Source organism: Lotus japonicus, chromosome 4, assembly GCF_012489685.1.
Source record: "Lotus japonicus ecotype B-129 chromosome 4, LjGifu_v1.2".
Taxonomy (NCBI): domain Eukaryota; kingdom Viridiplantae; phylum Streptophyta; class Magnoliopsida; order Fabales; family Fabaceae; genus Lotus; species Lotus japonicus.
In genome coordinates, this window is record NC_080044.1 from 61,122,603 (window position 1) to 61,145,004 (window position 22,402).

General features: G+C 37.1%; 1 protein-coding gene across 2 annotated transcripts; it reads left to right on the forward strand.

Moving 5' to 3' along the window:
- The first annotated feature begins 11,129 nt into the window (after nucleotides 1-11,129).
- On the forward strand, nucleotides 11,130-18,049 carry LOC130711505 (agamous-like MADS-box protein MADS2). 2 transcript variants are annotated; one of them, XM_057561172.1, is made up of 9 exons: nucleotides 11,130-11,201; nucleotides 11,321-11,535; nucleotides 14,297-14,375; nucleotides 14,561-14,619; nucleotides 14,797-14,896; nucleotides 16,789-16,830; nucleotides 16,934-16,975; nucleotides 17,291-17,433; nucleotides 17,684-18,049. In XM_057561172.1, the coding sequence occupies exons 2-9, from the start codon at nucleotides 11,351-11,353 to the stop codon at nucleotides 17,763-17,765; spliced, it is 732 nt and encodes a 243-aa protein (XP_057417155.1). In that variant the 5' UTR covers nucleotides 11,130-11,201; nucleotides 11,321-11,350; the 3' UTR covers nucleotides 17,766-18,049. The 2 variants fall into 2 exon arrangements, with proteins under 2 accessions (XP_057417155.1, XP_057417154.1); XM_057561171.1 differs by lacking the exon at nucleotides 11,130-11,201 and having other exon boundaries at nucleotides 11,257-11,535.
- Nucleotides 18,050-22,402: the final 4,353 nt, after the last annotated feature.

The following is a 22,402-nucleotide window of genomic DNA, read 5'->3' on the forward strand; positions in this document are numbered from 1 at the left end:
GAACGTTTTACGCTTAAACCTAGGTCAGAAACCCTAGTATATAGCTAATTTTCACTTTTAGGCACGCTGGCAGTTAATTCCAAAAATCTTCAGAGAAATGTTAGAATTTCTCTTCTTCCATATATAACAATCGTTTCGAGGCGAAACTCTAGGATCTACGAACGTCCGATTCCAATCATCGGAAGTTTGCCGAAACCGAATCCCTGGTATTTCAAAACCCTAGAATTTCCCGACTTTGAGGACTTTATCTATTCAGAGCTTCAAATGAATATTCCACACGCGTACACCCATTTCTCTTGATGATTTCAATCTTTCTTCAGAAGGAAGTTTTCCATTCCGACATTCGAGGCAAAAAGCAACTTATCGGGTAAAATAGTTTTACACCGACTTTGCACCGACTTTGCATTAGTTGCCAAAAATACAAGGAGACATCTTCTTAGCTTGGGAAATCCTTTGCCAAAACCTATCTTAGAATTCATGGTGAATGACGCCGGAAAAATCGGATTCGCGGAACTTTCATTTTCCCGCGAATTTCCACCTTCTATATATAGCAAACAAAGGAAGAAAAAACACAATTTTCCTCCATTTTCTCTCCTCTAAACCGCGGCCAAGAACAAGGAAGAAGGAAGAAGAGTTTTTCTTCATCGTTTGCTTGATCGTCGATCAATCAGTTGCTACTTCAAGGTTTCGAGGTATAGTCGCTAATCCTTACCTCCGATCGCTTTTTCCATAGCTTTTCTGTAGAGTTTTCTGAGTGGATAGTTTATGGGTTTTTGCAAAACTATCCTGAATCTTTCATTTCTGATTCTAAACCTCTTCTATGTATGCCCAAGATCACTTCTGCCGGATTAGATTTTCCGTTATGTCGCCGGAATTCCGCCGGAATCAATTTGAACCTAAAATACCCATTTTATGTAGTTTTTGAGTAAAGTTCCAACCTTTAGGCTGAAAACTATCGCCTTAGCTTAGTGCTAGTAGGATTAGTTGTCATAAACGTCGTTGGTGACGTCCCTGCAAAATTTTATTTTTGGGATTTCAGTTTTGAAAATCCTAAGTTAAAAATCATGACCAAAATACCCCTGCGACAGTTTTCGACCCGATAATTTTTCCGAGTTCAGAATACCCTTAGTTACGGCTTATGAAAGCATAGGAACCAAGTTTGATCGAAGAAAAATCGAACCCTACAATTACCTATAGTGGTCGAGAGCTATAAGGGGGGAGGAGGAAATTTCCTTTTCCGAAAACTTGTCTTTTCGCGCTAGATTATCGTACCTTAGAGTATAGATTACTTCGAGTAACCTTAGTAAGTATCGATAGCTTAGTTTCCGATAGATTCTGATTGATTTTTGTGGTTTTGTTCTAAAGGTGATTTTGAGGAATTTCCTGAGGATCAACACCTTGCTTGTGAAGAAGAGTTTGAAGTTTTTGCTGGAGAACCTTCAGGTGAGGGCTTCTCACTGAATCTCTAGTTAATGCTTAGGGTCGATATTTCGACATTGTTTACTGTTTATGCACTGAGATTGTGTGTGATTGAAAATGTTTTCTGAGGCTTCGGCTGACAATGTAGATGATTCATCTACTGAATGTTTTTGAAGATTGACTTACATGCTATGTGCTATGTGGGTAATCTAGGATGTGTGGTGCATGCTTTATATGCTAAGTGCTAAGTGTTTATGATGCGATTTATTGATATATGACATGTTGTTGATTGTGATGATTTAAATATGCTTTACACTGAAAATCTGAGATTCTGAATGGTGAGAATAGCGGGCAGGTCATGCCGATTTTATTTTGAGAGTTTTGAGAAAGTTTGATAGGACGAACGAGGTTCGGGCCTTGTATAGGGTTTATGGATCGAGACATTCTCTGGAGTCATTTGGGGATTCGAAGATCCCGAGAACTTATAGGAATTGCGATAAGACTAAAAAGGATATTATTTTGAAAAGAAAATTCATAAGACATTAAACAACTTCTAAATCTTTAAGTAAGGGTAATAATCTCGAAAGGAGGCTTTGGATGAAAATCATAGTTTGGAAAACGAGAAGTGTCGTCGGATCCAAGTGTTGAGTCTGTTGTTGTTGTGCTGTTGGAGCAGCGTTGGTTGTTGTGCTGTTGGAGCAGCGTTGGTTGTTGTGCTGTTGGAGCAGCGATGTTGTTGGGCTATCCTGGGGATAAGTCCGGGGAACCGTTAGTTCCCGAGTATGTGATACTCTTGTGCTGTTGGAGCAGCGATGTTGTTGGGCTATCCTGGGGATAAGTCCGGGGAACCGTTAGTTCCCGAGTATGTGATACTCTTGTGCTGTTGGAGCAGCGATGTGTGTTGTGAAGTGTGTCTTTTGTCGCAGAATCGACTTTGCCTTAGGGTAAGATTTTAGAGACTTTAATTTACCTAGAACACGTGGCGACGTGTCGAGTGAGATCGGAGACGTTGGTTGACTAATCATCCTGCATTCATGCAACATTAATGGGGTATTAACACAGGACGTACTCTGGACCTCGTCGGATTCCAAAATGGTCATAAGACCCGGATTTCCGTGATAGAGCGTCTGTAGACGTCTCTTGTAGCAGACCGAAATGGCAGACCTACGGGTTACGGCTGATCTGACTACCGTTGTTGTTGGAGTAAGAGGCACGCGGGCCGAAATGGCACCACCGTGGCTGGTGAAGGGCTGATCCGTTGATGTCCATCCGTTCCGGATTGCATATTGGTTGACTGGGTTAACCTGCATACATATCATGCAACATGCATACTAATTTAGTTGTTGAGTGTGATTGCTATTTGATTATCTTACTTGTAACATGCTAAGTGTTATTATTGCGTTCATGTTATTGTGGAACCTGCAACCCTAGGAATGATATCTTTAGCTATAAGCCTAAGTGGCTATCTATTACTTGTACCTATTGGGTTTATTATCTACATAGTTCTTTAGAGTTGACCCTCGCGTCTTCTGTGTGTGTTTTGGCGGACAACGCTTTTTGTCAGATGAACATTGCGGATTGGTTCGCAATGGTCCACCCTTCGGGGGGGATTAGGTACGAGATGATCGACCAGGACGACCCCGGGTCGTGGGTGGTTGACCCCGCGAGCCACCGAGCGACGTATTCGGGGCGTATCATGGAGGACCACGTGGATAGTGGAGGACTCTTGAGGTCAGGAGTGTTGAGGCGATGCTCTATCAGCTTCAACTTGCCACCGGGCGTTCACTGTGGACCGGGTCTTGGAGGAGCACCGCCGCCACCGTCATCTTCAGAGGAGGAGGATCCCTCAGAGGAGATTCCAGCGGGAGTGCCTTCGGCAGGGTCTAGTGCACCCTCCGTTGCGATCATTGATGATCAGGGTTCGGGCCCTAAGCCCGTGAGTCCAGCATCGGAGAGCGTTGCAGGAGCGAGGGGAGGACGGATAGGGTTGATAGACTTGGTCGTTCTGGATTCTGATTCAGACGACGATCATGCTAGCACATAGTTTTGAGTGTTGGTATGAGCTCCTCGAGTTAGGATTAGTGTAGGAGTAGAGTTTTAGCTCTGACAGTCTTGCTTCAATTGTTACTTAGGGGACAGGGTAGATCCGCCTATAGATTTTTGTGTGGTTTCCTTACGGGAATCACAGAGAGTTGGTTGGACTTAGGAGGTCTTATTTTCAGGCCATTGGGTCAGCTGATTCTCAGTTTTGAGGGATGGTGTTGCGGGCACTTCACCCTTTTCATTTGGTTTGTATATATTGCCTACGGGCGTTGCACTTTTCTTTCCGTCACTGGAGGTTACTCGTGACGAGGTTATTACTTACAGCGGGGGCTGTTTATATATTGTATATTAGTTCTATTGCTTTTCGTTGTTGGGTTTTATTTAATTCCGTCTTGTCTTAATTATTATCAAAAAAAAAAATATTCACGTTTTTCCGCATTAAGTTTATTTTGGTTACTAAAGTGACGCCACCGAAATCGGGGTGTTACATTTAAGCTCTTATTTTAACTAGCTTGGGTTTGGATGTTGCTCTATGTTAAATTGGCAGCAGAGAGTCCTTGGTTTTTACCCATAACTTGGCCTCTTCTTTTTCTCGTGATGATGTTTAATTGGCCTTAGCCTTCAATCTAATAAGGATTTTTTGTTGGTCAGAGTTATTGGGTACTTGCATTCTGTTATGTTGCATTTGCAGTCACAAAGGAAAGAGTTATTGGGTACTTGCATTCTGTTATGCTTCAATCACTCTAGTTTCTTGCAATTGCAGTCACAAAGGAAGAATTATTGAATCAGAGGAAAGAGCAAAGCAGGGGTCAAGGAGCCGCAGCCCCAGGAGAAGGTATGTCATGTGCTGTTTTAGTGGCTGCTGATTTTTGTTCTGAGAATTTTGGAAGTTGAAAGCACCAATTTCAAATTGTTTTTCGTTGTGATAGTAGAAGTTGGGCAGTGATGTTTCAGTTACACGCGATTTGTGTTAATTTCTGTCTCTATGTTCCAGATGGACACATTTTATAGCTGAAACCATCTCTGATCTTTGGAAATTTCACTGCTTAATTGAATGCATTCATTTTTGTTCCATCAAGCTGTTTAATATTTGTCAATTCTGCACTCCATGTTAATGTTAATTTTCATTTAAGCATCATAACTTGTTGAACCAGCAGCATTTTGTATAGTATTAATTAAGGTAGCCTCAGCGTGGCACCATGCTTATAGTTGACTTCACCTGATTCCTCTGCTGTTACTTTTGATGAAAGAATTAATCTTTTTATGCTAATTTTGGACCTGCTTTGGTTAATGTCTTATTCCTCAACCATCAGTATGAATGAAATAGACTGTAGATACAGACCAGCATGATTGGCACCATTCTTATGTATTCATTAATGCCTGAATATTTGCAGGCATCGTGATGATCACAGATCCAGCAGAGACAGGGATTACAGGAATTTTGATTGCACACTGTTTTCATATTTTAGATAGGATTTCTAGTTTTTGATTTCGGCGAACTCTTCCAGCCACTCCAGCTCCGGCGATGTCGGTTTATCAATTTCCTGAGGGTAATAAAAAAAAGACTCAATGGCTTCAGCCCAAAGTAAGTGTAGTGTAGATTATGGTTGCGTCTTGATGTTGCTGTTTATACTACTTAACACTGGCTGTAGTATGTACTGTTTTGATATATATTTAGTGTATAAAAATCTATTCATTTGTAGGCAAGGTTGCAGCCTAATGGGAATGATTGTGGATATTATGTGATGAAGAATATGGTTGACATTGTCTCTGCTAGTATTACTAAGTCTTGGATGGAGGTATTACAAATGTTTGTCTCCCTATTTGTCTCATTGTTTGAGTTTTCATCAAAATGTCACAAAATAGGTATTTTAACCTATTCTACAAATTATAGGTATTCAATGATCCAACGGCATTAACAGAACAAGAGTTGTATGATTTGCGAAACAGTTGGGCAACTTGCTTTCTTGACTTGTATAAACCTTAGAACTTATTTGGTATGTATTTAAAGTTTGTGCCTAAACAGTCTGAATTAAAGTTTGGGCAACTTGTTTTTTACATTATAACTTGGATTGTTGATCTCTGTATTTATTGCATCTGTTTGTAGGGTTCAAAGTTGCTCATCTCCGCTGCTCTCCTAATTTATGCTTATGGTGCTGGTGGCTTTCCTGCTTGGTGCATTAATTTGCTGAACTGTTGCTGTTTTGCTGAATTGTTGCTGTTTAACTATTTTGTCCTAATTTCATGAGCTGTTGCTGTTTAACTACATTTAAAGAACTAGAATTGCTGAATTGTTCTAGTTCTTTTAGGCTATTATGTTTTTTTTTTGCTGGGACCTTGGATGTTTAACTCACTTGAGAGAGTGTGTTCTCAAGTTCTCTTTTTATTTAATAAATTTTCATTAAAAAAATATGTATATTCAGGTCAAATTCGTGTAAAAAAAAAAAAAAAAGATAAAAAATGGTTGAGCATTCACATCGGTTTTAAGTCTAACCGATGTGAAAAGTGTACATTTCACATCGGTTTTTAGTCTAACCGATGTGAAAAGTATACATTTCACATCGATTTTACTAAAAACCGATGTGAAATGTATACTTTTCACATCGGTTGCTTGCCTCAACCGACATCAGTTGTAAACCCGATGTGAAAAGGTTAGGAGATACCACATCAACATTGTTTACATCGGATAAAAACCGATGTTAAAACTCAAAAATACCCGATGTGAAAACTAGTTTTTCTAGTAGTGTTTCTCATAGGTCATTAATTTATAGACCCCCTTTATTTAAAATAACTAAAAGACATGGAAGGTGAGCAGTGAGTTTGTGAATTTCCGAAGCTTCAAGCTCAAACATACTATCTTCGGTTCTATTTATAAGAAGCAAAAAAAATTCACAGCGTTTAAGAAATGTAGATAAACTAGTTAAAATGCATTAAATTTTTTTTCTTGATTTAGAATAAACTTCCAAAATTACCCTTTGTTAATGAGAGATAATAAGAGATAATAATTAATTAGACATATTTTACTAGTTACTAGTTAGAATTAATAAGGACATAATTGAGAAAAAAAATTAATATAACATAAACTTTCATTTAGTTCTTATAAAAATGACTAAAACTTTTCTTTTATTTGATTCTTATAAATAGGATCAGGATAGTATAAAGCTAAAATAAACTTTTATGTGTGAGAACGTGTTAAACATAATAATAAAAATATTTCGTATACCCACTACTCAACGACTTAAAATCATTAATGGACTCATATGATAGGTTTAATTTCCCATCGTGCATGATTTAGACAGGTAAGCAAGTTATAAAGAAAAGGAAAATCAGCTTTGGACACCAAAATGGAGCTGCAAAAAGCTGATGAACTGAAGACTGAAGAGACGGAAATTTTAAAATATGGCGGTTGCGGGAATTGAATTTGGATGACGATGTTTCCTCAGAGTACAATACACTGTTCTCTTCCTTAAAAATTGTGACGCAGGTGAAACAACTAGGAATCTTTCACTAACCTTTGGATTATAATCTGGTTTGCCATTGACGCGTGTCCATTAGCACTGTTCTTACGTCTTTTCGACACAGCCAGCCGTTAATAACGTACGGTGATGTTGTCTTTTCTCTGTGTAACTGTAGGTTATAGGAACCTTGCCCACTTGATAGTTGACACGTCGCATGTCACTGTGACTCCTACTGTGACAGTTTTGAGATGCTTCTGTTTGGACACCATTTATCGAGTAATGATATATACACACCTCATCTTTTAAACACTTCATTTCCACCTATTTTTATTTATATCTCTCTCTTCTTATCATCTATCACATCTCATACTTTCTCTCTTTTACTTTTTCTTTTCTTCATATCTCTCTCATCTTCCACCTCCTTCCACCTCAAAATGAGGTGTGAAGAAAACATTTTCCCCATTTATCTACACATCTTCGTATGCTTTATTTTCATTTCCTTAGCTTGGATTTGGATTCTCTCTCTAGGAGGAATTTATTATACACTTCTAAAAATTTGTGCATTGTTGCACATTTGCTTTTTAACCTGCAATAGTAAGTTTAGTAGGTTTTTATTTTAAATAAAAAAACATAACTATTTTAATTTTTAATTTTTTTATTCCAAATTCATTAATTTACATTAAAACTTAATTAATAAACAAATTCCAATTTAATTAGATTAGATTGACCCAACACCTTCATCTTCTTCCTTTTTTTTTTCATCGGCATACTACATTTCAACTTCATCTTCTTGAACATAATTTCACCATGAAGATGCCGATCAAAAACAATTTCACCATGAAGAAAATAATTGTCCAGACCACCAAGATTTTGCAGATCGACCTCAACCTCCTCTCTAACTGGCACACATCACAACAACCACCACCCACCACCTTCTCTAACCACCGCTATCACCCATCAGATCGAAGAGAAGATAAGAGATCGAGAGGATGGATGCACGAGATCCAGACCTTGGGTTCACAGATCTGTCATGGGTTCGATTGGTTGAGGCTCGATTCTAACAGATCTGTCTTTTGATTCTAAGGGATCAAACTTCATCTCTTTCTTCTTTTGATTATGAGGTCGATTTTGTCAATGGATGTTCGAGATCTAGATCTCGGGTTCACAGATCTTTCATGGGGTGAGTTCTTTTCTGGGTTTCTTTTCTGGATTTCATGGTTGATGGAGCTTCTGGGTTGGGATTTTCCGTTTGGATGGTTCGGATTTCTGGGTTGAAGGAGTTCTTCTGGGTTTGAAGATGGACATCACGATGAAGATGCTGATGAATAACGGTGCAATCGTCTTTTTTCGCAGATCAAACCCGGATCTGGGTTTCCTCTTCTCAATCTGGGTTCCTTGTCCACATATGTTATTGCCCAGATCAAGCCCAGCAAATTTTCAGATCAAACCCAAAACACAACACAACAAAAGCTGCATAATTTACCATCCAACAATCAAACCCAGAAATGAGAAAACCAAAATAAACCCACAAATAAGGTCTTAATCTTTTGGATCTGCGACTTCTATGCTTGTGATGGTCTCACTTTTGAAAAAAAAAACATTTTTAAAATATTTATTAAAGATAAATGTTTAATTAAGAAAATATGAATTTTGATTTTTTTTTTAAAACCTGTTATAGTGGGTAAAAAGTGCTTGGTGCAACCTTACACAAGTTTTTAGATAACCATAATAAATTTTCCCTCTCTCTATTCCCTTTATCCGTCATAACTAATCTTGCTAATTAATGTATATGGGTCCGTTTAACGTGCACCATCTAAGTAGGTGGTGTACGCGTACTGCAGTGGGTTATTTTTATGGAGTACGCGTACACCACCTACTTGGATGGTGCACGTTAAACGGACCCAATGTATCTTGACCATTTTTGTCAAAAAAACACATGAACATGGTCGATCTAGATATTGTGAATTCTAAGGTGTCACAACAAAGATGAATGCATCCATTGAATGGATCCAATTGAACAAATGATCGCAGACATGAAATTGAAGAAGTATGTGAAGAAGGGTCATTAATAAAAAATTATTAAACTAATAGTAGGAGATCTCGGAGTCAATGATCTCAAGAGAGTTTTTGAAGTAAAATGGAACAACATTCTCCGAGAAAGTCTAGACAATATATGCTTCTCCTCTCTGTGAAAAGAAAGAAGAAAGTTCTAAAAAGCAGAGAAAGGATAAAGTTGTTCTCAAACAAACAATGTTAGAGAATATTGTTCTATTAAAAGAGTTGCTCATGTTTATGTCTCAATATTTAGAGGTGTTTTTAGTAGAGGGAACTCCTCAAATGCTCGCAATAATCATATAAAAGTTGTGCTGAAGATTGCCTACAACTCAAAGTGGTGCTATAAAGTGGTGCTATATAAGCCCTATAATCGTGTCAATAATTCAATCTTCACTTTTTTTATTGAAGACTATTAAGGAATCATATCCAACCATGATGTCCTAATGGTGATCTCGGTCACCATTGCAAATATAGAAGTTCGACGAGTGTTTGTAAGTTCGGGAAATTTAGCTAACAAGATGTTCTACAAAAGCTTTAAAGCTTTGGATTTTGATGATGGCGACTTAATCCCTTATGAGACTAATCTGGCAGAATGCATTTTTATTTGATAAGCATCTGGCAGAATACATAGGTGATAGAATTGCTCCCAAGGGCTATGTTGAAACAATAACGACTCCTGGAAAGAAGTAGCCTAAATGTTAAGGAAGCCCTAATATATTTTCTATTAAAAGGGATCCCGACCAAACCTATGAGGAGTCAGTCATACAGAGTAATCACGAATATCGATAGAGGATGAGTTGGAAGACTCCAAAGTTATGATTTATAGAAAAATAATTGGAGAGCTCCAGGAGAGGGCATTTAAGGATTAATCATTCTATTCTCTTTGTTGTGATGTTAGCTACTAGGATTTCGGTGATTTTCCTTTGTCTGATAAGCAACTAAACATCCCCCCTCTCTCTCTCTCTCACTCGATGTTTTGACATAGGGGATGAATTGAACCCGTGTTTATATATGCTTGTCGTTTAGTTTCTTAATCGTGTATGTTCTTTTCTACCGTAATTACATAGGACGTAATTAACTATATTAATAATAGGTTAGTTTACTCCTAGTAGGAGAATTAATCTATGGAACTAAAAAGGTAATACAATTTAGGGAACTAATAATGAGTCGCTCCTAGAGAAGGTTTTATGATTAATTTTATATGTTTTGTCAATGGCTTAGCCACTGCGAATCATGAACATCTCTAGGTAGCTCCTTTTGTTTAAACATTCAAGCAACCACTCTGCATGTGGATTATAGCTAGCTAGGTAGTGTCATTGGGTAGGTAGTTCGGTATAGTCTGGCAACGTATTGACACTTGAGAAATATAGTTGGCTCATATAGGATTCTTAGATAGCATGTATAAATCCGGGGAATATGATTCAAATACTTAACTATCTCGATACTTCTCTTATTTGCTTTCTTATGCTGTTTTACTTCTTATATTATTTCACCTGAAAGATTACAACAAACACCAATCTTATTTGTGTAGACAATGAGTTCACTTTTAGATTAGATGTACATACCCTAGTCCATTGGGTTTAATAACTGAGACTTCATTCATGTATTACTTTTGTGATAGAGTGTACTTACTCTTTATATGTGTGCTTTAAAACGCAACAAACTCTACCGCACAACTTGACGACTAACTTAATTACTTAAAGAACTTGAATATGCACGTTCAACTTGAATAACAAGAAATAATAAGATCCTACTCTTCTTGAACATGACACGTGTTTGGCTGAGTGTATGCCAGCATTAAAGTTTGTACTGACGAGAGTGAACACAACCTAGTAAATCCATATTTCCTATTCAAGCGTAACCTAAGTTCAATGAAATGGTAAAAATGTCAACTAGTTAGACTAAATTTTCACGTGTTATAATTGGCTTAGTTCAGGTGTGGCTAGCTAGTCTCTGATAAAAGATGAATGAAGTGGAATCAATTATGGAAAGTTAGGGACCTAGATTATATTTTTGGCTCCTCTTGTGACCCTATATATAATTGCCCTAAAACTGAACTATTAATTTTAACTTTTTGTGGTACTTAGATAAGGTACCATATATAACAAGGTATATGAGAAACCATGTCAAATTAGTATGCAAACATTGTTCCAATTTTTGACTTGGCTAACTGATTAAACATATTTTGGGACTACACAGTACAAATATGATATAACCATTTATAAGGTAACCTTTTTTCAGGGTTTCCACTTTTATTTCTTCTCTTGCACTATTGTTTTATCCCTTTTGGTACCCTAAGCAAAGAGGCCATTTAAGAAAGCATTCTCATCTCTTAACCAATACAGGAAAGAGTGCTCTAGAAAGAGAGAAGAAAGATGGGAAGAGGGAAAGTTGAACTGAAGAGGATAGAGAACAAAATTAACAGGCAAGTGACTTTTGCCAAGAGAAGAAATGGGATACTCAAGAAGGCTTATGAGCTCTCTGTTCTCTGTGATGCTGAGGTTGCTCTCATCATCTTCTCCAACCGTGGGAAGCTCTATGAGTTCAGCAGCACCTCCAGGTATATAGATATACACATAGCTTTTCCTTATTTCCAGGTCTAAACCTTCTGTTTCTGTTTTTGTGTGTGTGTATCTAGTGTTTGAATAAATGTGCAAGAGATAACATATTCATGTTTGGGCATGTTTGGGTGAATTTTGTGCAAGATCTGTGCTTCTTCTCCTCAACTCAACATTTTACTGATTGATACAAACTACAAACTACATATATATTACCTCCAATACAAGTTTTTCGCTACGCTTAGAGCGTGTTTAGAAGCTCTTCTTTAGTTGATTTTAAAGTCAGAAATAAAATTTTGGGGAGAAACTCATATGAGTAACTTCAAGCTCTCAAAATCAATTTTGAAGAAAGAAAAATTGATTAAAAGATGTTCTATAAGATAAGCAAGTCCAGCCTAAAAGGAATTAGAGAGAAGATATCCTTTTTGTCTCTAAATATATTTCTTCCTTTTTGATTCCCAGACTTGTGGGTAAAGTTTTGATCTTTCCACTCTGATTGTCTTCTAGAATTATTTGGATCTACGGCGAAAAATCATGGTGAACCAAAGTCAAGGTTGATGAAAAGAACTTCAGTTAGCTTATTTTAACTTCAACTTTGTTTTTCAGTGTCTAATAATCCAAACATATGCATTTATACACACAAAAAGGAAAAAAAAAACTTTGTCCCATTTAATTTCTACCCCATCTTGTGTAGATCTGAAAGCCCATGTCCCTATATGAGGAAGGAGTGTCAAAGAAGGAAAATTTTCTTTTTTCTGTCTCAATCAGAAGTTGTTTTTGTTAAGCTTTGCTGTGTCTATTGGAAGATGGGTTTCATGTCTTCTCCACTAGGGCAAGATCATTAAAGGAATAAAGAAGAGTTCAAAAGGAATTAATCATCTGTTATAAAATTATTTTAGGGGGTGTGATTGGTTACCTTTCATTCCTCTCAAAATTTTGCCAAAGTTTATAAATTTGCTTATTTTGGGTCATTTTTGTTGATGAAGATGAAACCATGAACTAGCCCTAATAAGAATCTGATTTGATGTTCTTTATTTTCTTTTTAATTTCTGGCCTACATCGTATTAGGGATAGAGCATGCCAGGATTTACTGTTATGATTTGGTGTCAGAGATGGGATGTCTGATTTGCAAACCTGTTTTACTTTGCATTACAATTTAAGGATGGCAAAGAGAGAGAATGAGAAAAAGAGCATCTTTAGCTTCTGAGGCAGTAAAACAAAGTCTATCCTTCAAACCGTTGAGGAATAGCTGGTTTGATCAAAAAGTGAAAACAATACATTGTTCTCTGTCATACAAAACAATTATTTCCTCGATCATGAGATATTTCATTAACTCTGAGATTTGGATGAATGGTTAAAAATCACGGTTAGCTGATTTTAATTTTGTTGTGATTTTTTTTATGTATCCAAACTTTCATATAGTTTTTTTTTTAGTTTTTGACCTTAATAACTCTTTGTTAAAATGGTAAAGGCTTGGATTTTTTAAGGGCAATTTTATGTCAGAATCATGTTTTTATTTGTTATATTAGATAATTTTTAGTACATGTTATTGGTTAATTCTATTGAATAAATACTAATTCACCCATAAACTTATTTTTATCTATAATAAAATGTAATACTTAAAATATGATATTTATAATGCACTTTTTATGAGCTAAAATAAATTTGTAAAAAAACACTTTTAATTTGTGATTCTCAGTCTATCATCGTAGACAAAGTCAATGTTATTTATAAAATATTTCTTACAACTATTTTAATTTACAATAATGTTATCTTCACACCTCTGTTTGAGGTGGAGAGAGGTGGAATGAAGAGAGAGATATGAAGAAAAGAAAAAATAAGAAACAGAAAGTATTAGATGTGATAAATGATAAGAGAATAGAGATAGAAATATAAAGAGGTGGAAATGAAGTGTTTCAAAAATGAGGTGTGTATATATCATTACTCTTTAATTTATGAACTAAGTTTTTCTTAATTGATGGCAGATAAAACCATCTTTTACATGCCACGAGATTAATTCCAGCACACAAAAAATCCTACAAATTAATAATAAATGTGCGTATACTAATAGTATGCAAGTTTTTACACATACACTTAATTAGATTTATTCTTTTACCACATTATAATTAATTAAATTTAAAATAAAATAAACAAAAAAGATAGATGCCTGTGCAAATTTTTTTCACCTTTAGGGAATTATAATTAATTTCTTAGTGCATTAGCAAAAGGGTTTGGTGTTCATATTACAGAATTTGCTTGGTTGTTAGAAAGTCTTGTCCTTGGCTTTATGACTTTGATTATTAACCTCAGGTAGCCATTTTGACTTGGTGAGTACATAGTGTTTTAACTTTTAAGTATCTCGATGCGTCTTGGTTTTGTGAAAATATTGTCTCCAAAAGCTCCAAACATTATATTATCCTCATAATCATCTTATTATTGGATCATTATGATCTCTAAAAAGTTTCAACATTTTTCTAGGTTTTTGTAAAAAGAACTTATTGAATTAGCTCCAAGGAAAACTGCAATGAGGTCATCCACATGAACCACCCTATAAGGACATTATAATGAAATCATACAACCAATCATATATTAAATTAAACCATCTTAGACAAAGATTAGAAGCAAAAAATTGGAGTATGACATATACATGTTTTTTTTTTCCTTCACATTTTTACAAATTTTGGTTCAAAAAGTCATCAGTTTTCTCAATTTCAAATCAAATGATTCCTCATTTTGATTGAGCTTTTCATCATGTGATCACAGCATAATGAAAACACTGGAAAAATACCAGAAGTACAGTTACAGTGCACTAGAGTCCAGCAGTCCAACCAATGATACTCAGGTAATTAACTCTTCAGTTAATTCCAGAAATAATTTTGTTTTTCTTTATGTTCACCATCAATTATATCAATCACTTTTGCTTTGGTGAGATTTTCCATCTATGTGATTATAGCTCTACCAAATATGAAGTAACTGCTTTGTAATATGTATGAAAATCTATTTAATAGTTAATATGTCCCTGTGCAGAACTACCAGGAATATGTGAGACTAAAAGCAAGGGTAGAAAACCTGCAACGTTCACAAAGGTAATTAATTAACTTAAAGTAAGATTCTATGAAGATTAATGCACCTAGATACTACCTTATGTTTTTAGTCCTCAGCTATTTTTTGTTTTGTTTTTTGAGTTAAGTTAAATAATACTTTAATTTATTCAACATATCATAGGAGTAATATTTTTGAGCTAATGATTCTAAATGCTGAAGGAACCTTCTCGGAGAAGATATTGCTCAAATGAATACAACTCAGCTGGAGCAGCTTGAGAATCAATTGGAGGTAGCATTGAGGAACATCAGGTCAACAAAGGTAACATTGGTTATTTTCAATTTGAATTATCAGTGTTTTGAGTTTGTTTAAGTTAAAGAGTGCCATAAACTAGTCTCGCTTACTGATGAAGATAAATTCTAACTTTTACATGATCTGACAGTTCTGTTATCTCAACATTGAGTCAAATCCCTGGTCCCAATGCCTTTTTATTTGTCAATTGAACTGGCATAGGAAGAAGACTTGTAGCTAATTTACTATTCACAATTTTACATTTGGAAGCCTAGAATGGAGGACATCCTCTACTGCAAAATATAGGGACGATGCCAAACCATAAGTTTGATGATGACTGGAATTCGATGAACAGGAAAACATATAATGGAATATATTTTTGTTGTCTCATTTGATTGCATAAAGTACGTGAAAATTTGATTATAGAATATTTCAATTATTCATTGGCCATGAATTAGGTGATTGGTATTTGGTGTATTTCCCAAGATGTAGCCCGGGGGAGATTGTTGTTGCGTCTACACCTTCACTTATTGACTCAAAAAAGTTTATAAAGGGACATGTACTTGGGTCCCGTTTGGAAAAACAACTTAATTAAGCGCTTGTGGTCATAAGCGTTTATTCATAAGTTATTTTAAAAAATTAATCGAAATAAATTGAAAATAAGCTATATATAAGCATAAGCTCTTTTTCATAAGATATCTTGAATAGCTTATGAAAATAAGCTCAAAACAGCTTATGACCATAAGCTGTTTGAATAAGCTCTCCTAAACACTGACATAAGCGCTTATGTTGTCAGATAAGCTCTTCCAAACGGGGCCTTGAACAATATTTGAGTGTTCTTCTACGCTAGCTCAGTGTTTTGCTCATTTTCCCTTTGTCATGCCTCTTGAGAACCCATGCCTCTTGAGAACCCATGCCTTTGGCTCCAACTCCTTCAAAAGCGACTAACCGTCCTCATCAACTGCCTATGACCCCTAAGAAGCGTCCTTGAAATCCATTGATACATCCCACATATCAATTGAACATATTGTCCGCCTTCTCATCGAACATTAGTGTTGTAAATGTGAACGCTAAAACATAGGCTGAATATGTGTTCGATCCATTTCAAGTTACCGTCTGCCAGACCAACGCTACAACCATCCTCATCAACTGCCTATGACCCCTAAGAAGCGTCCTTGAAATCCATTGATACATCCCACATATCAATTGAACATATCGTCCGCCTTCTCATCGAACATTAGTGTTGTAAATGTGAACGCTAAAACATGGGCTAAATATGTGTTCGATCCATTTCAAGTTACCGTCTGCCAGACCAACGCTACATTGGCTAGTGATTTAGCATCGAAGAAGTTGACGCCTGTGGCAGCATTGAACAAACATTAATTGGCGTCGGTCTATGTGACACAAATTTGAATTTTGACGTATTGTGTTGACTTAGTGCAGATAGAGCGACACTAAATAAATTCTTTCTTGTAGTAACCATGAAGTAGTACTCCCAACTCTTTAGCTCCCAACCAACTCATGTATCACCATAACAGCTTACATGAGTATTGGGTACTATGCTTTAGCCAATCCTTTTGAGTAGAATCTGCATCTTTCAATAACTTGTTGTCTTGAGAACTCAATATGTTGATTATTAACTAATTTAGAAGCTATATCTACTCTAAAAGGATTGACACATTCTCCTTTCATATCATTGACATTATTTCTATCACATTCTCCCCTTTTTAATAAGCTAATTGATAAGCCATATAGCTGCAAAAGGAGGAGGTTCCAGGGGTAATTGTTTCCAAAGCTAACAGTACACAATTGTAAATCTTGTAACTAGCTGCTTGAATTAGTGTTCTTTTTCTTTGCAAATACTTTCACATTTCTCTCTCTTTTTGTTAGCTAGAGTTTTAACATATGTTAGATTTTTTCAGACTCAATTCATGCTTGACCAGCTCGCTGATCTTCACAACAAGGTATCTCCAAGTTCCTTTCTTTCATTAATTAATTAGTAGACTCCGATTAATACTGCATGTCCTGTTCTTTGGTGTAACCTTGGCTTTCACTAATTCAATGCAGGAAGCAGTGCTAGTCGAAACTAATCATGTGTTAAGGAACAAGGTAACAATTGTTTCCAAACCCAATGCAGATCTTTGATTTGGACCTTAAATCAGCATATAGATGGCACTCATGCGTATATGCTCTTCCTAAACTTCAATTGTTAAAATCTTTCTGATATATATTTTTCTCTAATAGGCAACTTTTTTTGTATATTGAAAGATAAATTACACCCTCCTAGGATTGATCCCTCCTCTCCAACTCATATGTCTCAAGATCTTACCACTTGATGATCTATCCTTCAGGGACAACTAATAGGCAATTAATGTAGTTTAGCTATTACATTGCTTCTGATCAAAATTCTCTCTGTTGAAACAGTTGGAAGAAAGTAATAACTCACATAATCCAGTGGTCAGATTGGCTTTGGAAGCTGGAGTGCCTAACATCCATTACACTCGCTTCCCTCCTCAATCAGAGGGGTTTTTCCAGCATATGGGAGTGAATCCAAACTTGCAAATTGGGTAAAGTCACTGATCTAGTCATAAAAATACTTCTCTGTTTGTTTAAACTAGATGTATAATCCATTGCGTCAATCACATAAGAGTCCATGAGAACCACTATGAGTGACAAAACTCTCTCTACCAAGTATTTAACACAGCTGCATTCACATGGATACAAACAAATCTGCTTAAGCTAGAACAATTCCGGTCAATCCCAGTGTGTGTTTTGCTGTAGTACATTGCAGTAAAAGGTTTTATTTATTATATGCAGGTACAATCCCAGCCATGATGATGTAAATGCTGGAGCTTCATCCTTAAATATGCATGGATTCGCCTCTGGGTGGATGCTGTGACAACATTGAGTTTACTTGCAACATAGACAAAGAATGGTAGTGGATTTGTCGACCATATAATTCCTTAAAAGTTGATATATATGTTTTAGTTTTAGTTTTCTTCTGCATCATTTATCAATGTTTAAATAAATAAATTTTGCAAGTAGTATGGTCATAAAAATTTGAACCTGAAAAGTTGTATATTTGTACTGAATTCAAAACTTGTAACCTTTAATCATATGTGCATGAGATTAGAACCTTGTATGTGCTATGATATAATAATGTCAAATCTATGTATGATCACCTTTTTATTTCATATCCTCTTTTTTTCTAAATTAGTTGTGAACCAAGAGTTATTTTAGGTAAAATTATCTTGATTTAAATAGTTCAACCGTTCAATAATGTTTTGACATGTATCTTAAAAAAAAATACTCATAACATATGTCAATATTATTGGGTCACCTAAAATTAGAGTGATTTCATTCAATATTTATCTTGGTTTATTTAGAAAATTGCATACCTAATTCCTACCTGTCAAAGAAACATTTATATTTTTTTTTTGGAGAGAGTAAATTAGATTTCAAGGAATACTACATGGGCCTTTTTCCCTCTTTTTACTGATAGGGAATTCACCTTTGTTAATCACTCAGTTGGGAATATGTATGCTGGGCTTCTTTAGGTTTGTATTCTATCTATCCACCATGCACAAATTTAGGCCTGGGAACTTTTTTTGTTTTTCTAGTGACTAGCCTAGGAATCTTTTTTTGAAGATAAAAAGTTGTTGTCTGCAATGGTGGATGTGTGTGGCCCAATAAATCATGGACAGGGGTTATATTCTACTTTGTTTGGCTGGCCATTGAAAATTACCGAATGGAATTTTTCCATCCATCCCATTGTTCCTCTTTTGAATTTGTGACTCCTCATTCAGGGCATTCATCCCAACTTTCTATCCTAAAGGCTAAAGCTTTCACTTGAAAATCAAATCAAATTAGAAAATTCAAGGCTTAGCTAATCAAGATCTTTTGGATAAAAGTCGACACATATGAAGGTGTACTCCTAAAGGGGGACAATAAAGTTTTAGATTGTGTATTCATCTCCATTAACCAAACACTCCAATGTGTTAGAGTATGATGGAGAACCGAGAAGAGGGAATCAAAAAATGGACTTGATTAATTGAAAAAATTATATTAGTGATTTGACACCACATTTTAAACGAGTCAGGGATGGACCTATTGTTTACACGGATTTTTGGTAAACAAATATCCTCTTAGTTCGACTAAAGGAAGTTTAGATTTCAGGGTCCTTTTGAGAAAACGCTTTGCCAAAGTGTTGTGTGTGAATGAATGTGTTTTCGACAACAACGAGCAACTCAGGTGAAACTAGATTTCATTGAACACGAGTCAATTACAAAATAGTCAAATAAACTAAAATAACATGAAAACTACATGAACTGCAGATTTCGACAAACGAACTACACAAAAGAACTGGAAATCAACAAGCTGAAATGCAGGGAAACTAAAGTGTCGGTTCTGCAACATACTCCTCCATCATCACGTTTTGCTCCTTGAGTCTCATTGATGCGGACATTAGAGCTTTCTGGTGAATTTTTCAGAGTTTGAGTTGGGAACCATGTTTCTGAATCGGATTCTCCTATTTATAGAATTTCATGCTCTGCGTGTCCTTGACGGTTTTCTCCTCAGTGGATGGGTTAGTGGGTCTGGTTTCTCCCACGATCTGATGCTTGCTCCGGAAGTTCTGCGCATGGTGGTGGAGATCGTGTGCTTCAACTGCTCCAACCGTTTCCTGACCACGTTTCCTGACCAAGTTGCTTTACCACCAACTCAGAATCCCCTTTCACGACGACGTTCTTTGCCCCCAGAGCTAGCAGGATCTCGAGGCCTGATATCAACGCCTCATACTCGACTTCGTTGTTCGAGCAATTACTCTTGATCCTAAATTTGAATTTAGTGGGGATGCCCTGCGGGGACATGATAAACATCCCGATTCCAGTTCCATTCTTATGGCTGGAACCGTCGAAATATAACTTCCAAGGCTGTATGCCCACATAGGTTATGATCTCTCTAGGCATGGTGTGATCTGCCAAGAAATCGGCAACCGCCTGCCCTTTAATCGCTTTTAATGGGACGTAAGTTAATGAATATTCGGTTAGGGCCAAAGCCCATTTACCAATTCGACTATGCAAGATTGATTTGGATAACATGTGCTTTATTATATCATAATGAGAAAAAACCATTACATCTATTGGCTTTATGTAATATTTCAACTTTACACAAGAGAAGTACAGGCATAAACACAACTTCTCGATCATAGTGTATCGAGTTTCTGCGCCATTTAACACCCTACTCAAGTAAAATATGGCCCTTTCGTTGCCTTCTTCATCTTCTTGAGCCAGCATACTCCCGATGGTTTCATCTGTGGCGGAAATATACAGCTTCATTGGCCTCCCTTTGATGGGTGGCACCATTACAGGTGGATTGGACAAGTACCTCTTGAGCTCATCGAATGCCTTTTGGTGCTCTGCCTCCCAGCGGAACACACCCTCCTTTTTTAGTCGGAGAAGCGGAGAAAATGACTTGGTCTTTTCACTAAGGTTGGTAATGAATCTCCTTAGGAAGTTAATCTTTCCCAATAACGATTGTAGTTGCTTCTTGCTGGTTGGTGGACTTGTGTCGAGAATGGCTTTAGCTTTATTTTTGTTGATCTCGATGCCCTTTTTGTGCACCACGAAACCCAAAAAATCACCTGCAATAACACCAAAAGCACATTTAAGGGGATTCATCTTCAAGCATATTTTCTCATCCTCTCAAAGGATTTCCTTAGATGCAATAAATGGTCATCCCTTGATGGGGATTTCACCACAATATCATCAATGTAAACCTGCATGAAAGTTTCGATAAAATCATGAAAAATGGTATTCATTACCCTTTGGTAGGTCGCGCCAGCGTTTTTCAACCCAAATGGCATGACCACCCACTCGTATGTCCCCAAGGCACCAGGACATCGAAAAGCTGTTTTCGACACATCCTCTTCTGCTATGAAGATTTGGTTGTAGCCTGAGTAACCATCCAACAAGCTTAAGTATTCGTGACCAGCAGCTGAATCCACCATCATCTCAGCAATAGGCATGTGATACTCTTCTTTTGGGGTGGCAGCGTTAAGATCTCGAAAGTCAATACAAACTCTCATTTTCCCGTTCTTCTTGATCACTGGAACCACGTTGGCTAACCAGTCCACATATCGAGCCGTCCTGATAAATTTACACTTGAGGAGTCTTTCGATTTCTTCCTTGATTTTCACCAACACATCTGGATGGAACCTCCTGGGTAATTGCTTGACTGGTTTCTTGTCTTCTTTGATGGGTAACTTCAATTCCACCAATTCTCGACTAAGGTCAGGCATTTCATCGTAGTCCCAAGCGAAACAGTCTTTGAATTCTTTGAGTAATTTCACCATTCTATCTTTTAATTCTGGGTCAATAAGAGCACTGATGTACGTTGGCCTCTTTTCTAAGCCATCACCCAGGTCCACTTCTTCTAAAGGGTCTTGCGCTTCCATTTTCTTGGAAACATCGACCACTGGCTTCTCGAAGCCTAATGGGCCGTCATCGTAGATGCAATCTAGCCTCAAATTGCAAAGGTCCTCGAATTCGCATTCATCGGCACTCTGCTCGTTTTCTTCTATGCACGTGTTATCCTTATTTGTTGTTGCCTCCTCTCGAGATGTAATTTCGACAGGCAGAATTGAGGCATTGACTTCGTCAGTAGCCATTTCTTTGGCTATTCTTGCGGCCTCTAGGGCCGTCCTTATTCTGTTTTCGGCTGCGTAAGCCGAGATTCGAGCCAGGCTCGAATTAATCATCTCTAACATCATTTTGCCACTCAGTAATGGCATCCTTTTCTTCATCACTGTGCCATCCACTCATGGCATCAGGTTTGTATGCTTCATTAAGGTTTAATCCCCTGATGGGATCCAACGTCACCGAGTACTCTGAGTAAGGGTTGAAATATTGACTAGCCACTGTGTCTAGAGGAGCGATTGTGGCTAAACTTTTCTCGAAATTCTTTTTGCCAACGTAATTTGTCTCCGCTAAGTAGTAGCTCTGATCTGCTTGCACGTTCTCGACAACCCCATCTGATTTCCAAATGGAGATACGTTGGTGAAGGGTTGAGGGCACTGCCCCCACGCCGTGGATCCATTCTCTCCCCAATAGCAGGTTGTAGTTGGCTTTTGAGGGTACCACGATGAATAATGTGGAACGGGCCACCGTTCCTACGGTTATGTTCAACATAATTGCTCCTAAAGAAGAGTCTGTCTTCCCTTCATAATCGGAAAGGACCATGTCGTGAGGGATTAGGTCTGCCTCAGTTTTGCCTAACTTCTTGAGCATAAACTTAGGCATTAAATTAATTGTGGCCCCTCCGTCGACAAGAACTTTATTGACCCCTTTTTCGTCGACCTTGGCCCAGACGAATAACGGCTTCAAGTGGCTTTTCATCTGCTCCGTTGGCCTCTGGAAAATAGCCCTTTCGTCTTCGACGGATCCTTTTTGCATTACGTAGTAGCACAAGGGGTTGTCATCTGGCTCTTCTTCATCGTAGTAGTCTTCTTCACTTTCGGTGACCTCTGAGATTCTGTCG